This window comes from Oncorhynchus mykiss, chromosome 15 (genome assembly GCF_057628025.1).
Source record: "Oncorhynchus mykiss isolate SJ-2025 chromosome 15, ASM5762802v1, whole genome shotgun sequence".
NCBI lineage: Eukaryota > Metazoa > Chordata > Actinopteri > Salmoniformes > Salmonidae > Oncorhynchus > Oncorhynchus mykiss.
Window position 1 is genome coordinate 44,829,686 of NC_143036.1, and position 17,864 is coordinate 44,847,549.

The following is a 17,864-nucleotide window of genomic DNA, read 5'->3' on the forward strand; positions in this document are numbered from 1 at the left end:
TGCGACTCGAGTTGCCATCAGCTAGAAGGCGGTGTCCCCTTTTAGTCAGTGTCAACGGAGGACTCAAAAAGTGATTGACAAAAAAGGTTGGTGACCACTGGTGTAGATGAAGGGGAGAAAACATGTTAAAGGATTTTTAAGCCTCGAGACATGGATTGTGTGTGTGCCATCCAGAGGGTGAATGGGCAAGTAAATATTTAAGTACCTTTGACCAGAGTATGGTAGTCCAGTGGTTGCTCCTTAAAAGTTGTGTCATACTGCAGCACACCTTGCGTGCTGCTGCAGCAGCATTCTGTAGCAGGTTATTTAATTCTCAGACATTTCTTCTATTATTGCAAGTTATTGCTAGTTTGACCACCAGAGGGCATATTTGAGAAGCATTTGATAGTCTTCCATATTGGCATTACCAGAGAATTTAAAACCTTTCTTGTAATTACATAGTATAAGGGATTGATTTTAAGAAATTTGGCTTTAAGAAATTGATAAATACCATGGTGTTTCTATTCTGAGAAAAATGAAAAACGAAACCCTCGGGGTTTCTGCTAGGATGGAATGGAAAATATGGCGCTGTACAACGTGACGATCAGGAGTAGGCTACAGTATTGGAGGATTCTAAATTGTTTGCCTTCATTAGACAACTTTGTTCCAATATTTCTGTAAATCAGTGATATTTATTCCCATAGTTCCCGTAGACCCCACGGGGTGAGATCTTGCGTGGAGCCCCAGATCGAGGGAGATTATCAATGGTCTTGTATGTCTTCCATTTCCTAATAATTGCTCCCACAGTGATTTCTTCAAACCAAGCTGATTACCTATTGCAGATTCAGTCTTCCCAGCCTGGTGCAGGTCTACAATTTTGTTTCTGGTGTCCTTTGACAGCTCTTTGGTCTTGGCCATAGTGGAGTTTGGAGTGTGACTTTTTGAGGTTGTGGACAGGTGTCTTTTATACTGATAACAAGTTCAAACAGGTGCCATTAATACAGGTAACGAGTAGAGGACAGAGGAGTTTCTTAAAGAAGAAGTTACAGGTCTGTGAGAGACAGAAATCAGCTTGTTTGTAGGTGACCAAATATTTATTTTCCACCATAATTTGCAAATAAATTCATTAAAAATCCTACAATGTGATTTTGTGTCTGTCATAGGTGAAGTGTACCTATGATGAAAATTACAGGCATCTCTCATCTTTTTATGTGGGAGAACTTGCACAATTGGTGGCTGACTAAATACTTTTTTGCCCCACTGTATATCCACAGTAAAATGAGTCCTATATCGACATAACCTGAAAGGCCGCTCAGCAAGGAAGAAACCACTGCTACAAAACCGCCATAAAAAAGCCAGACTACGGTTTGCAACTGCACATGGGGACAAAGATCATACTTTTTGGAGAAATGTCCTCTGGTCTGATGAAACAAAAATAGAACTGTTTGGCCATAGTGACCATCGTTGTGTTTGGATGAATAGGGGGAATCTTGCAAGCCGAAGAACACCATCCCAACCGTGAAGCATGGGGATGGCAGCATCATGTTGTGGGGGTGCTTTGCTGGCATCATGAGTTAGGAAAATGATGTTGATATATTGAAGCAACATCTCACACAACATATATTGAAGCAAATGGACAATGACCCCAAGCATGACCCCAAAGTCGTGGCAAAATGGCTTAAGGACAACAAAGTCAAGGTATAGGAGGGGCCATCACAATTACGGCTGCTGTCCCTGTACAGGGATCAACATCAGCGGACATCAGCGGAAATTTCCGAGTGACAACTAATAGTACTCGATACAACTCAAACTTTCATTAAAACACACATGCAGGGTAATCAATTAAAGCTACACTCGTTGTGAATCTAGCCAACATGTCAGATTTTTAAATGCTTTTCGGCAAAAGCATGAGAAGCTATTATCTGATAGCATGCAACCCCCGAAATAACCAAAGGGGACCTGAACAAAATAATTACCGTAGCCGGCGCTACACAAAACGCAGAAATAAAATATAAAACATTCATTACCTTTGACAAGCTTCTTTGTTGGCACTCCTATATGTCCCATAAACATCACAATTGGGTCTTTTTTCCGATTAAATCCGTCCATATATACCCAAAATGTCCATTTATGAAGCCCGTCTGATCCATGAAAAAGCACCGTTCCAAAACGCACCGTCATTTTTTTTAATTTAAAAAGTTACCTATAAAAACTTTGACAAAACACTTCAAACTACTTTTTTAATCCAACTTTAGGTATTAGTAAAAGTTAATAATCGATCAAATTGATCACGGAGCGATCTGTATTCAATAGCAGCACGTTTTGAAATCATGGTCCACATTCTCTCTCATAACTTCCTGTGGTGTGCTCGACGACAGGAAGTGCCTATTCCTCATTTTACCAAGGATTAATTTAAAATCAATTGACAGTACTGGCGACATCGTGTGGAAGCTGTAGGCATTGTAAACATATCTATTTTCCCTTGCCATAGACAATACAGAGACTGGCGGAGGGATATTTTTGGGGGTTTTTTTGTGAACAGTTTTCCTTGGGATTTTTCCTGCTAAACGCGTTCTGTTATAGTCACAGACATGATTTAACCAGTTTTATAAACTTCAGAGTGTTTTCTATCCACACATACTAATCATATGCATATACTATATTCCTGGGATGAGTAGCAGGATGTTGAAATGTTGCGCGATTTTTAACAAAAAGCTGCAAAAATTCGCAGCCTCTTGGTTGCAAATGGGTCTTCCAAATGGACAATGACCCCAAGCATACTTCCAAAGTCGTGGCAAAATGGCTTAAGGACAACAATGTCAAGGTATTTGAGGGGCCATCACAAAGCCCTGACCTCAATCCTATAGACAATGTTTGGGCAGAACTGAAAAAGTGTGAGAGAGCAACGGAATGGTTTAAAACAAACCTGACTCAGCTACATCAGCTCTGTCAGGAGGAATGGGCCAAAATTCACCCAACTTATTGTGGGAAGCTTGTGGAAGGCTACCTGAAACATTTGACCCAAGTTAAACAATTTAAAGGCAATGCTACCAAATACTAATTGAGTGTATGTAAACTTCTGACCCACTGGGAATGTGATGAAATAAATAAAAGGCTGAAATAAATCACTCTACTATTATTCTGACATTTCACGTTCTTAAAATAAAGTGGTGAGCCTAACTGACCTAAGACAGGGAGTTTTTACTAGGATTAGATGTCAGGAACTGTGAAAAACTTAGCTTAAATGTATTTGGCTAAGGTGTATGTAAACTTCTGACTTCAACTGCATGTTACTTCAGCTGCATCTCCTAACACTAGCTAGCTTGCTAATGTAGCGATTTTCGTAAATTAACTTTGTAACAAAATAATATGCACAAACGTTTGTCTCTACATTAAAAACCTCTCTGGGATATGCGTCCCACCTGGCCAAAAGCCAGTGAAAATGCAGAGCGCCAAATTCAAATAAATTACTATAAAAATCTAACTTTCATGAAATCACACATGTAAGATACCAAATTAAAGCTACACTTGTTGTGAATCCAGCCAACATGTCAGATTTCAAAAAGGCTTTTCAGCGAAAGCAAACAATGCTATTATCTGAGGGAGGCACCTCCGTAAACAAAGCGAGAAAACATATTTCAACCCTGCAGGCGCGACACAAAACACAGAAATAAAAATATAAATCATGCCTTACCTTTGACGAGCTTCTTTTGTTGGCACTCCAATATGTCCCATAAACATCACAAATGGTCCCTTTGTTCGATTAATTCAGTCGATATATATCCAAAATGTCCATTTATTTGGCGCATTTGTTCCAGAAAAACACTGGTTCCAACTTGAGCAATGTGACTACAAAATATCTCAAAGGTTACCTGTAAACATTACCAAAACATTTCAAACTACCTTTGTAATACAACTTTAGGTATTTTTTTACGGAAATAATCCATAAAATTTAAAGACGGGATGATCTGTGTTCAATACAGAAGGAAAACAAACTGACGCCTCTATCTAACAGTACACTTGAAGTGACCCTCGTTTTGAACAGGGCTACTTCTTCACTACACAAAGGAAAAACCTCAACCAATTTCTAAAGACTGGTGACATCCAGTGGAAGCGGTAGGAACTGCAAGAAGGTCCCTTAGAAATCTGGATTCCCAATGAAACCTCATTGAAAAGAGAGTGACCCCCCCCCAAAATCGGAATGGTTTGTCCCTCGGGGTTTTGCCTGCTAAATAAGTTCTGTTTTCTCACAGACATGATTCAAACGGTTTTGGAAACTTCAGAGTGTTTTCTATCCAAATCTACTAATAATATGCATATCTTATCTTCTGGGGATGAGTAGCAGGCAGTTGAATTTGGGCATGCTTTTCATCCAGATGTGAAAATACTGCCCCCTGTCACCAAGAAGTTACCTAACATATTCCTCTCAATTGTACATGTTTTGCTTGACTTGTTATGACGTTATAATTACTTACATTTGCTTCCACTGTAATGTTTTGTCAGTCATCTTTGCTGAAGAAAAGTCACCAGCGACGGGTGGCATAACGTCAAATTCGTCATTGGAACCACTCGATATGATTGGTCATATGAAAACCTTGGGACCCAAATGCATAATAAGTGCTCTAACTCCCCCTTGTGGTGGTCTGGAGCAATGAAGCCGTGACGCTGGGTACCTCTAAGTCCCGCGGTGTAAGCTCACAGCTTTTAAAGGAGGAACCACTGTAGGTGCCAGGTGCACCGGTTTGAGTGTGTCAAGAACTGCTCAACAGTTTCCCGTGTGTATCAAGAATGGTCCACCACTCAAAGGACATCCAGCCAACTTGACACAACTGTGGAAAGCATTGTAGTTAACATGGGCCAGCATCCCTGTAGAACGCTTTCAACACCTTGTAGGGTCCATGCCCTGACGAATTGAAGCTGTTCTGAGGGCAAAAGCGGGTGGAATGCAATATTAGGAAGGTGTTCCTAATGTTTTGTACTCAGTGTATAACCTGTTTTAAACCATTCCGTTGAGACATTATTTTTTGCCAAATTGAGTTCCATATGTAATGTTGTGTTTGCTGCAATATAATAGTCTGCTTGTATTGTCCCTATAAACAATGGACTTGACTTACTTTTGATATTACCCTAATAAAGTTTGAAACTTTTGTGACGGATTTGTCTGGTGTGGCTATAATTAGGCTATAGCCCTACTGCAGGCCTATAATATGAAGAAAGTTGGAGTGCCGGGGCCCACTGACTCTGACAGTTGAACTTGAGGTGAGGAAGACCCGTTCAGGCCTACCAGAGTTACTGCTATAATCTAACAATATAATGCTTATCTTTAAAAAAAAATATTTGGAAAGAAAATGAACGAATTTGCCTCCGTCTGTACGCATATATCTGTAAAGCAGACGCAGTAGCCTATCTGACAAGGGTAAAGAAATGCCTGTCGGTGTCGTAGCATGCTGTCAGCATATCTCTATCTTTCTGGGGCTAGGCCTAAGCTTCTCTTACTATTTCTTTATATTACTATCATACATTACCAATTTTACCAATCTAACTACTAAATAACATAATGGTCATTTATTTGATGTATCTACTGATAAACTGGGTAAATCAAGATGTTGCCTAGGTCTATTCATAATACAGGTAAATGCATATTATTCAATAGGAATGTATGCATGCATTGAGTTATTGAGCTTGTTTGAGCCGATTTCGTGGGGCTACAGACGACAAACAATCCCTTCCTTCCATTTAGGACTTATTTGATTGGCAACTGCTAGGAGAACATTATTTTATTGTACTGATCAACATTTGCATAGAAGCAGCAAGCTCTTCTTTTATAAAAGTTTACGTTGTCTCTAAGAAAGTAATGACGTCCTTCACAAAGCAGAATGTGGCTATAGAATCTAGTGGAAACCATGGGGGGTGAGGGAGACGAAGTGAATGAGTTTTTGAAAAAGTTGATTAACAATGTTTTTGGTGACAATTAGCTTTGAAATCAGTATATCTTGCGTTATCACAAACAATGTACTAGGTTAGTGAATTCAGCTGTAAGCTAGCCAGGAAAGTAAGCCTACAATTTAGCAGGAAGCTACCAGTATAGTCTCGCATTGTAAAAGTGTTCTAGCCTGTATGAACATTGTTTTGCAAACAGTAATTAACAGTTTCAACTTTTCTACATCTTCCATTATTCAAGTGTTTGTGCAGCATGGGTGGGGAGCTAACAATGCAGCCCACACAACCTAGCAATGGATGACTAAGAGGAGCAGGCACTTTGCCCTCACGCTGTAAAGGGGATGGGAAACCAGACGTTGCTGGAAGTGGTGTTGGAGGGCCAGTAGGAGGCACCCATTCCTATGGTCTAAAGAAATATCCCAACGCCCCAGGGCAGTGATTGGGGACATTTCCCTGTGTAGGGTGCCGTCTTTTCGGATGGGACGTTAAACGGGTGTTCTGACTCTCTGTGGTCACTAAAGATCCCATGGCACTTATCGTAAGAGTAGGGGTGTTAGCCAGGACACCGGGGTTGAATTCCCAATCTGGCCTTCATACCATCATGGCCACTTAATCATCCCCAGTTTACAATTGGCCCATTCATCCCCCCAGGTTGTTGCTGTATATGAGAATGTGTTCTCAGTCAACTTACCTGGTAAAATAAGTGTTAATTGTTTTTTAAATAGACTTAATTCTCTCAATCATGTGAGACACATTTGACAGACGATGTTAGTACCGAACCGTTTTTAAATTTTTTTTAAATAGAAAAGTACTGAAGTTTCAGTATACCGTGCTCCACTACTCTGTGTACTTACCCTATGTCATCGCGGTAAACGCGGGAGATCAGCACCTCCCCCTTGTGGTTGTAGATGAACAATCCTCCAATCATGATGGCAGCCTCTCAGTCATAACAGGCCATGAGGATGACTGCATGGGGGAGAGAGAGAGAGAGAGAGAGAGAGAGAGAGAGAGTAGGGAAGTGATCAGCAGTCAGCACAACAATATAAAAATCAGAGGGGGAAAAGGCTTCTTTAGGAAACATCTTGAGTCAGAAGGAATTCAGAAATAAAATCACATATCTGACTAAAGAGGCACAGAGAGCTACTACATTCATCTAGATTCTACTAGGCAGGAAAGGAGGAATAGTTTAAGAAAGTGCATGATACATAACAGGAAAAGCCCTCGATAAACTAATCCTCTTCCTTCCCACTCCTCAGGGAGACCAATAAAATAGGCCTATACCAGATTACTGCTCCTGGAAAGACATGACTATAGTTAACACACAGAAAACAAGGAGGGGAATCAGGGTGGTGTTCATTAGGTCCCAAAATGAAGAAAGCATACAAACAGGGAGGGACCTACCTAAAAAGCCAATAATCGATACATGTTTTGGTGCAAATAGTTTAAAACATTTTCCATTATGCGCCCTAATGAACACTACTTAGAGGAGCGATGTCTTGTAGGCAAATTTGTTAACGAATTAAAAACATCTGCCATTTCATTTGACCTTCAGTTGCCATAGGAAGCACATTTCCAATTCATGTCATGATTGAGCTGAACTCTGCTCAGATTGAAGGACCCACTCCACCCCTGTTCGCCTCTCTGCCCCTCAGTATATTCAGCAGGACACATCCAAAAGCTTGCAAGGGTCCAGAGAACTAATTTGACAAATATCTATTCAAACATCATAAAGCCAGACTGATAGGGTTGAGATATGCAAGTCAGAGTAATAGCCTAATCAAAATCAAATCAAATTTTATTTGTCACATACACATGGTTAGCAGATGTTAATGCGAGTGTAGCGAAATGCTTGTACTTCTAGTTCCGACAATGCAGTAATAACCAACAAGTAATCTAGCTAACAATTCCAAAACTACTACCTTATACACACAAGTGTAAGGGGATAAAGAATATGTACATAAAGATATATGAGTGAGTGATGGTACAGAGCGGCATAGGCAAGATACAGTAGATGGTATTGAGTGCAGTATATACATGAGATGAGTATGTAAACAAAGTGGCATAGTTAAAGTGGCTAGTGATACATGTATTACATGTAGATGATATAGAGTACAGTATATACATATACATATGAGATGAATAATGTAGGGTATGTAAACATTATATTAGGTAGCATTGTTTAAAGTGGCTAGTGATATATTTGACATCATTTCCCATCAATTCCCATTATTAAAGTGGCTGGAGTTGAGTCAGTGTGTTGGCAGCAGCCACTCAATGTTAGTGGTGGCTGTTTAACAGTCTGATGGCCTTGAGATAGAAGCTGTTTTTCAGTCTCTCGGTCCCAGCTTTGATGCACCTGTACTGACCTCGCCTTCTGGATGATAGCGGGGTGAACAGGCAGTGGCTCGGGTGGTTGTTGTCCTTGATGATCTTTATGGCCTTCCTGTGATATCGGGTGGTGTAGGTGTCCTGGAGGGCAGGTAGTTTGCCCCCGGTGATGCGTTGTGCAGACCTCACTACCCTCTGGAGAGCCTTACGGTTGTGGGCGGAGCAGTTGCCGTACCAGGCGGTGATACAGCCCGACAGGATGCTCTCGATTGTGCATCTGTAGAAGTTTGTGAGTGCTTTTGGTGACAAGCCGAATTTCTGCCGCCTGAGGTTGAAGAGGCGCTGCTGCGCCTTCTTCACGATGCTGTCTGTGTGGGTGGACCAATTCAGTTTGTCTGTGATGTGTATGCCGAGGAAATTAAACCTTACTACCCTCTCCACTACTGTTCCATCAATGTGGATAGGGGGGTGTTCCCTCTGCTGTTTCCTGAAGTCCACAATCATCTCCTTAGTTTTGTTGACGTTGAGTGTGAGGTTATTTTCCTGACACCACACTCCGAGGGCCCTCACCTCCTCCCTGTAGGCCGTCTCGTCATTGTTGGTAATCAAGCCTACCACTGTTGTATCGTCCGCAAACTTGATGATTGAGTTGGAGGCGTGCGTGGCCACACAGTCGTGGGTGAACAGGGAGTACAGGAGAGGGCTCAGAACGCACCCTTGTGGGGCCCCAGTGTTGAGGATCAGCGGGGTGGAAATGTTGTTGCCTACCCTCACCACCTGGGGGCGGCCCGTCAGGAAGTCCAGTACCCAGTTGCACAGGGCGGGGTCGAGACCCAGGGTCTCGAGCTTGATGACGAGCTTGGAGGGCACTATGGTGTTAAATGCAGAGCTGTAGTCGATGAACAGCATTCTCACATAGGTATTCCTCTTGTCCAGATGGGTTAGGGCAGTGTGCAGTGTGGTTGAGATTGCATCGTCTGTGGACCTATTTGGGCGGTAAGCAAATTGGAGTGGGTCTAGGGTGTCAGGTAGGGTGGAGGTGATATGGTCCTTGACTAGTCTCTCAAAGCACTTCATGATGACGGAAGTGAGTGCTACGGGGCGGTAGTCGTTTAGCTCAGTTACCTTAGCTTTCTTGGGAACAGGAACAATGGTGGCCCTCTTGAAGCATGTGGGAACAGCAGACTGGTATAGGGATTGATTGAATATGTCCGTAAACACACCGGCCAGCTGGTCTGCGCATGCTCTGAGGGCGCGGCTGGGGATGCCGTCTGGGCCTGCAGCCTTGCGAGGGTTAACACGTTTAAATGTCTTACTCACCTCGGCTGCAGTGAAGGAGAGACCGCATGTTTTCGTTGCAGGCCGTGTCAGTGGCACTGTATTGTCCTCAAAGCGGGCAAAAAAGTTATTTAGTCTGCCTGGGAGCAAGACATCCTGGTCCGTGACTGGGCTGGTTTTCTTTTTGTAATCCGTGATTGACTGTAGACCCTGCCACATACCTCTTGTGTCTGAGCCGTTGAATTGAGATTCTACTTTGTCTCTGTACTGACGCTTAGCTTGTTTGATAGCCTTGCGGAGGGAATAGCTACACTGTTTGTATTCGGTCATGTTTCCGGTCACCTTGCCCTGATTAAAAGCAGTGGTTCGCGCTTTCAGTTTCACGCGAATGCTGCCATCAATCCACGGTTTCTGGTTTGGGAATGTTTTAATCGTTGCTATGGGAACGACATCTTCCACGCACGTTCTAATGAACTCGCTCACCGAATCAGCGTATTCGTCAATGTTGTTGTTTGATGCAATACGAAACATATCCCAGTCCACGTGATGGAAGCAGTCTTGGAGTGTGGAATCAGATTGGTCGGACCAGCGTTGAACAGACCTCAGCGCGGGAGCTTCTTGTTTTAGTTTCTGTCTGTAGGCAGGGATCAACAAAATGGAGTCGTGGTCAGCTTTTCCGAAAGGAGAGCGGGGCAGGGCCTTATATGCGTCGCGGAAGTTAGAATAGCAGTGATCCAAGGTTTTTCCAGCCCTGGTTGCGCAATCGATATGCTGATACAATTTAGGGAGTCTTGTTTTCAGATTAGCCTTGTTAAAATCCGCAGCTACAATGAATGCAGCCTCAGGATATATGGATTCCAGTTTGCAAAGAGTCAAATAAAGTTAGCTCAGAGCCATCGATGTGTCTGCTTGGGGGGGAATATATATACGGCTGTGATTATAATCGAAGAGAATTCCCTTGGTAGATAATGCGGTCGACATTTGATTGTGAGGAATTCTAAATCAGGTGAACAGAAGGATTTGAGTTCCTGTATGTTGTTGTGGCCACAGCACATCTCGTTAACCATGAAGCAAACGCCTCCGCCCCTCTTCTTACCAGAAAGATGTTTGTTTCTGTCGGCGTGATGCGTGGAGAAACCAGCTTGCTGCACCGACTCCGATAGCGTCTCTCCAGTGAGCCATGTTTCCGTGAAGCAAAGAACGTTACAGTCTCTGATGTCCCTCTGGAATGCTACCCTTGCTCGGATTTCATCAACCTTGTTGTCAAGAGACTGGACATTGGCGAGAAGAATGCTAGGGAGTGGTGCACGATGTGCCCGTCTCCGGAGTCTGACCAGAAGACCGCTTCGTTTCCCCCTTTTACGAAGTCGTTTTTTTGGGTCGCCGGCTGGGATCCATTCCGTTGTCCTGGGTGAAAGGCAGAACACCTATTCTTGGTCGTACTGATGGTGAGTTGACGCTGCTCTTATATTCAGTAGTTCTTCTCGACTGTATGTAATGAAACCTAAGATGACCTGGGGTACCAATGTAAGAAATAAACTGCAGTTTCCTAGGAAAGCGAAGCGAGGTGGCCATCTCTGTCGGCGCCGGAAGATTTAGTGTGTGTAACTGTGTGTGTGTGTGTTCTACAAGATCTGGCCTTAGGTCTCTCTCACTTCAAGGTCAAAGCATAGGAAGCAGAAAATAATGCTTGATTGGATGACTCATCTAGGCCTGACAGACAGTGCATTGGTGATTAGCCTGACAAAATGGCAAGATCAAGACACCTTTCAACAGATCCTTATATAAACAGACAAAACGTCTATGGGCTTTAGAGCAGAGAGCTGTCTAAAGGCCTTTGCAGACTGTACGATTTTAGCCGTCTAATGTCACGATTTTGATGTCCTAGACAACTTCCACGTAGTAGGCAAATTCTTAGGATGTAAACGATTGTCGGACATCTTGGCTCGTTCAGTGTGACCGGGTCTAGGTCTGCCGATTAAGTACCGATACATACGGTCGTAGGCCTACCAGTATCAGATTTGTTTTGCCTTTATTGTGTTAAGCCGATCCTGGTGAATGACAAATAGGAAAATGGCCTGCACAGAGTGTGTGTTGAATAGTCAGATTAATATACAGTAGGGCAACAAAGTATTTAGTCAGCCACCAATTGTGCAAGTTCTCGCATTTAAAAGATGAGAGGCCTGTAATTTTCATCATAGGTACACTTAAACTATGACAGACAAAATGAGAAGAAAGAAAATCCAGAAAATCACATTGTAGGATTTTTAATTAATTTATTTGCAAATTATGGTGGAAAATAAGTATTTGGTCAATAACAAAAGCTTATCTCAATTCTTTGTTATATACCCTTTGTTGGCAATGTTAGAGGTCAAACGTTTTCTGTAAGTCTTCACACACTGTTGCTGGTATTTTGGCCCATTCCTCCATGCAGATCTCCTCTAGAGCAGTGATGTTTTGGGGCTGTTGCTGGGCAACACGGACTTCCAACTCCCTCCAAAGATTTTCTATGGGGTTGAGATCTGGAGACTGGCTAGGCCACTCCAGGACCTTAAAATGCTTCTTACGAAGCCACTCATTCGTTGCCCGGGCAGTGTGTTTGGGATCATTGTCATGCTGAAAGACCCAGCCACGTTTCATCTTCAATGCCCTTGCTGATGGAAGGATGTTTTCACTCAAAATCTCACGATACATGGCCCCATTCATTCATTCCTTTACACGGATCAGTCATCCTGGTCCCCTTGCAGAAAAACAGCCCCAAAGCATGATGTTTCCACCCCACATGCTTCACAGTATGTATGGTGTTCTTTGGATGCAACTCAGCATTCTTTGTCCTCCAAACACGACGAGGTGAGTTTTTACCAAAAAGTTATATTTTGGTTTCATCTGACCATATGACATTCTCCAATCTTCTTCTGGATCATCCAAATGCTCTCTAGCAAACTTCAGACGGGCCTGGACATGTACTGGCTTAAGCAGGGGAACACGTCTGGCACTGCAGGATTTGAGTCCCTGGCGGCATAGTGTGTTATTGATGGTAGGCTTTGTTACTTTGGTCCCAGCTCTCTGTAGGTCATTCACTAGGTCCCCCCGTGTGGTTCTGGGATTTTTGCTCACCGTTCTTGTGATCATTTTGACCCCACGGGCGAGATCTTGCGTGGAGCCCCAGATCGAGGGACATTATTAGTGGTCTTGTATGTCTTCCATTTCCTAATAATTGCTCCCAGTTGATTTCTTCAAACCAAGCTGCTTACCTATTGCAGATTCAGTCTTCCCAGACTGGTGCAGGTCTACAATTTTGTTTCTGGTGTCCTTTGACAGCTCTTTGGTCTTGGCCATAGTGGAGTTTGGAGTGTGACTGTTTGAGGTTGTGGACAGGTGTCTTTTATACTTATAACAAGTTCAAACAGGTGCCATTAATACAGGTAACGAGTGGAGGACAGAGGAGCCTCTTAAAGAAGAAGTTACAGGTCTGTGAGAGCCAGAAATCTTGCTTGTTTGTAGGTGACCAAATATTTATTTTCCACCATAATTTGCAAATAAATTCATTAAAAATCCTACAATGTGATTTTCTGGATTTTTTTATCATTTTGTCTGTCATAGTTGAAGTGTAACTATGATGAAAATTACAGACCTCTCTCATTTTAAGTGGGAGAACTTGCACAATTGGTGGCTGACTAAACACTTTTTTGCCCCACTGTAAGTTTGGTTTAACTGCTTAGCCTACGTGCTGTGCAAGAACGATTTCCTGAATAAATCTTGTTTACATGACACATCTGAAATTTTGCTGCCTGATGGGATTTTATTACTCTAAACAAAACTTTCTATCGTGTTATTTTGGGAAAGCATATTTGATTTTGAGTTCAGACAAAGTCTCTATGTAAAAACTATTTCTAAAGATGCATACTTGGTAACATCGCACAGTGTGACGTGATAATTGTAAAAGACTGAATCCTACGTACAGTCTGCAAAGACCTTAATAAGATGACAACCAGGGTGGGCTGTCCGCCTCTGCTCCCTATAAAAGGGCAACAGTAATAGTGAAACAGTTGTCATGTGGCCAGCCAGACACAGTCAAGCTTGTGTACAGAGCTGGTACATACGTATGTGTGTGACATTATGTAAAAAACACTGCTTGCTTAGAGTACCTGTTCCGCTCGATTCAGCTCGTACAGAGGCTCAAACCCGGGACTTTTGCCTCAAAAACACACGTGACTGCTCTCTTGTATTTCTGGGCGCCAATTAATTTTTTTTATATATAACTAGGCAAGTCAGTTAAGAACACATTCTTATTTTCAATGACGGCCTAGGAACGGTGGGTTAACTGCCTCGTTCAGGGGCAGAACGACAGATTTTCACCTTGTCAGCTCGGGGGATCCAATCTTGCAACCTTACAGTTAACTAGTCCAACGCAATAACGACCTGCCCCTCTCTCGTTGCACTCCACAAGGAGACTGCCTGTTACGGTGGTAGGCAGAAGCAGACGCGTAAACATTCAATCAAACAGCCCTTTCGTGCGTTTTGCAAGCAGCTCTTCGTTGTGCGTCAAGCATTGCGCTGTTTATGACTTCAAGCCTATCAACTCCCGAGATGAGGCTGATGTAACAGAAGTGAAATGGCTAGCTAGTTAGTGCACTAATAGCGTTTCAAATGTCACTCGCTCTGAGCCTTCTAGTAGTTGTTCCCCTTGCTCTGCATGGGCAATGCTGCTTCGATGGTGGCTGTTGTCGTAGGGTTGCTGGTTCGAGCCCAGGGAGGAGCGAGGAGAGGGACGGAAGCTATACCGTTACACTGGCAATACTAAAGTGCCTATAAGAACATCCAATAGTCAAAGGTTAATGAAATACAAATGGTATAGAGGGAAATAGTCCTATAATTCCTATAATAACTACAACCTAAAACTTATTACCTGGGAATATTGAAGACTCATGTTAAAAGGAACCACCACCTTTCATATGTTCTCATGTTCTGAGCAAGGAACTGAAACGTTAGCTTTCTTACATGGCACATATTGCACTTTACTTTCTTCTCCAACACTTTGTTTTTGCTTTATTTAAACCAAATTGAACATGTTTCATTATTTATTTGAGGCTAAATTGATTTTATTGATGTATTATATTAAGTTTAAAAAAGTGTTCATTCAGTATTGTTGTAATTGTCATTATTACAAATACATTTTTAAAATCGTCCGATTAATCGGTATCTGCTTTTTTTGTCCTCCAATAAATCGGTATTGGCGTTGAAAAATCATAATCGGTCGACGTCTAGTAAATATATATATAATTTAGTTAATAAAGCCGCATGCACACGGTCTCTTTTTTTGTTTTCTTGAGTAAGGCAGCTACAAAATGCAGGTGTTTCAGCCTTGCTTTCTGTGGTGGTGTGGCGAGTCAGCAGAAAATAGGAGCATTGCGCCGTAATGGGCTCAGTGTTCTGTCACTCATGGGGACACTACATCATCGCCAAGTTTATGTCCTTAGTAAGGGTAGACATCCAAAATTTCAGCCCTTTGGGTCCTGCCATAAAGTTATATTACAAGTGCCCTTCCAAGAAGACTCAAGGTCATTGGCCACAGATAAAATTACGTCAAATCACATTATATGTACAGTAGTTTTGATTGGACTGATCAAATCAACATTATCTTTCAAAGCCTTAGCTAGCAGTCATCATCATGAATCAAGTCGACAATCTACTGGCAAATCCTTTTTTATCCTTGTCATATGAAGATAATTAATGAAGAGAAATTATAGATAAAATGTATCGGTGCTCATCGGCCATTGGAGATAAAGATTACACAACAAGTTGGAAATCGCAAATTCAACAATGAGTCGTTTGGAAGGAATCAGCATTGCAAAGCAACCACTAGCCTGTTATTCAATGGGGTGGCTGTGTTTTTTTCTAAGTACCCACCAAAAATCCAGTTAAGGCCAGACTTTGATGACAAAGTTTGATGACAAAATGTGCCCACAAAGGACCCACGGGCTACCTTCATGTTTAAGTGAGCACATCACAAGCCAAGGGGAGTCCAAAAATGTATTGTATGCTGCTGCATAAATCATGTAATATGCCAGGGAGATATGTATAATGTGGCTAAGAAAGTAATACTAAGTGTATGTTGTGTAGTAAGCTGTTAGTAGCCTATGTGCCTCACCCTAACAATTTGGTATATTTTCACCTCTTAATTTCACCTAACGTTACTGTTCTGACTCGGTGGTGCTGCACATGTAGCCTATAACCTGTTTTTGAGAACTGTCAGCATCTAATATTGTAAGAGGTTTCATTGTTCGCTTATATGCCCCATTTATTTATCCTGAGGTTCTGACTTGGTGTACAGGGAAAATACTGTAAGAGCAGCCCATGTTCTGCATTCTGTCGCTGTACATTTCAAAAGTGCTGAACACATAGTTATATTGACTACGTCCGTCTTAGCTCGCTCATTAATGTCTTAATCGAAATTACAGAATGCCTATTATCTGCTCATCGTTCTCTCATGCCATAGTTTGTATATCTCAATTGTCAGTAGAAACCACATTTGTTTAAGAAAGTCAGCCATATAAGCTGTTTTTTTTAAGGCAGTAAACAAAGCTGAATGAATTGTTGCATTGCCAGATAAGGCTCCGCTGACAGCCAGGTGTAGCGGTGGTAAGGATGAACTCCATGGTGCTGAAAAGAAAGCTCTGCTGTTGGGACAGCTTTATGTAGGCCCTAACAGTTTGTGGGCACCGCTTGTCGCTGTTATAGTGCAATGAATGTATAGTTTAGTGTTGCGTTGTGTCTTTGCTGGCATGCATCTAAAACATTTTTTTGAGTTTGCCCCACCAAGATTTTACATGCTAAAATCGCCACTGGTCACACCAGATACTGACTGGTTTTCTGATCCACGCCTCTCCTTTTTTTAAATCTGTATTTCCAGATATGAGAAATCAATTGATTAGGGCCTAATGAGTTTATTTCAATTGACTGATTTCCTTATATGAACTGTAACTCAGTGAAATTGTTCCATTAATATTTTTGTTCGGTTATAATTTGCAAATTTTCTTCATTTTTAAGTCTGCATTGTTGGCAAAGACCTCGTAAGTAAAGGTCTACTAATTTCCATGCATCAACATGTCTTCAGCGTTCTAGAATAGCCTAGCAGTTAACGTCAACCATAGTAACTACTTTCAAGGCATTTAGTTTTGTGTCCATTTTGACAACTTGACATTGCAATGGCCTGTGAACATCATTAGTGCCAAAGGGCGCTGACACATGAAATACGAGTTATAATATCGTTGTTACGTCGATTCCGATGGGGATGGAGCAAACCAATGTACCTAGCTTGCTAATGTCAGCTGACGTAAGAGGTTTTGAAATTAGCAAGCCAACGTTACTACAGCTAGACGTCTGCCTGACCGGAAAATTTGCTAACGTTAGCTTATCACCGAAAACTAGCTATCAATTTTTGTACCTATCACCGTTAAGGTATTCTGTCCTATTGTGTATTTCTATAACCATGTCCCTTTTTCCAAATCACTGAACACAACACTGTTCTTGGTTTCAAATGGCCTTTTCTAATCAACTTGCTAGCATGCGAAATATGTCTGTTAGCTAGCTATCAAGGTACTGCAAGGTTGTCACGACTCGTTCGCTCTCGTCTCGGTCAAATTGTACTGCATTGCTACTGTTCCCAGCGGTCTCCCTCGAACTCACCTGAAGATGCACAGGCCCGTTTAGATCACAAGACTTTGCTACGTGTCCTGAAAGCAATACTTTTTAAACAGTATGGTTAAGATCAAGGTTTTGTATTATTTCACTTTCTTATTCCAATTCAAGATGTCGACCGTTTCAAAGAGCCTCTCTGTCAGCTGACTCTGACGCGGATATAAGGAAGTGAGAACACCCACTACTAGCTAGCGCTGCTGGATTTATATATTAAAACGGTCGTATTTTGCTGTCAAGAATTATAAAGACTAGTATATACATTTAGTTTGGTGGAATAAACCACACTATTTTTTTTTTAATTGTGTATTATATCAAACTAAATCAGGCCCAGTGGGAAAAACCTGGTTGAAAAATGATGTTTTCTTAACGTATTTTTTTTGACCAGAATATTACGTTTTTTTCTAACTACCATACTACCAATTTGTCATAATTGTAACCTCTGCTTCTCATCATAATTCTGCCCACTATACTATGTGCTATATTATGAAGCCTACTGGTCATAGTTAAAGATGCAATATTCAGAAATCGGTCCGCCATTTCCTGGTTGTTAAAATTATAATAGTTAGCCTAATTTCAGTTTATGTGACAAAACAAGCAGTCATTGTGTAGAGAATCATTGTACCATTTTAACCGCTGTT

General features: G+C 41.8%; 1 protein-coding gene across 4 annotated transcripts in view; it reads right to left on the reverse strand.

The window, feature by feature from the left end:
• The window catches only part of LOC110490075 (AP-2 complex subunit mu), a 44,172-nt gene extending 26,813 nt beyond the window's left edge, over positions 1 to 17,359 (reverse strand). For all 4 annotated transcript variants that reach the window (XM_021563220.3, XM_021563218.3, XM_090200145.1 and 1 more), the window contains exons 1-2: positions 17,215 to 17,359; positions 6,774 to 6,885 (exon numbers count right to left, since the gene is read on the reverse strand). In XM_021563220.3, the coding sequence (XP_021418895.1) occupies positions 6,774 to 6,847 (74 nt within the window). In that variant the 5' untranslated portion in view covers positions 6,848 to 6,885; positions 17,215 to 17,359. The remainder of the gene's footprint in view (positions 1 to 6,773; positions 6,886 to 17,214) is intronic.
• Between the last annotated feature and the right edge of the window lie 505 nt (positions 17,360 to 17,864).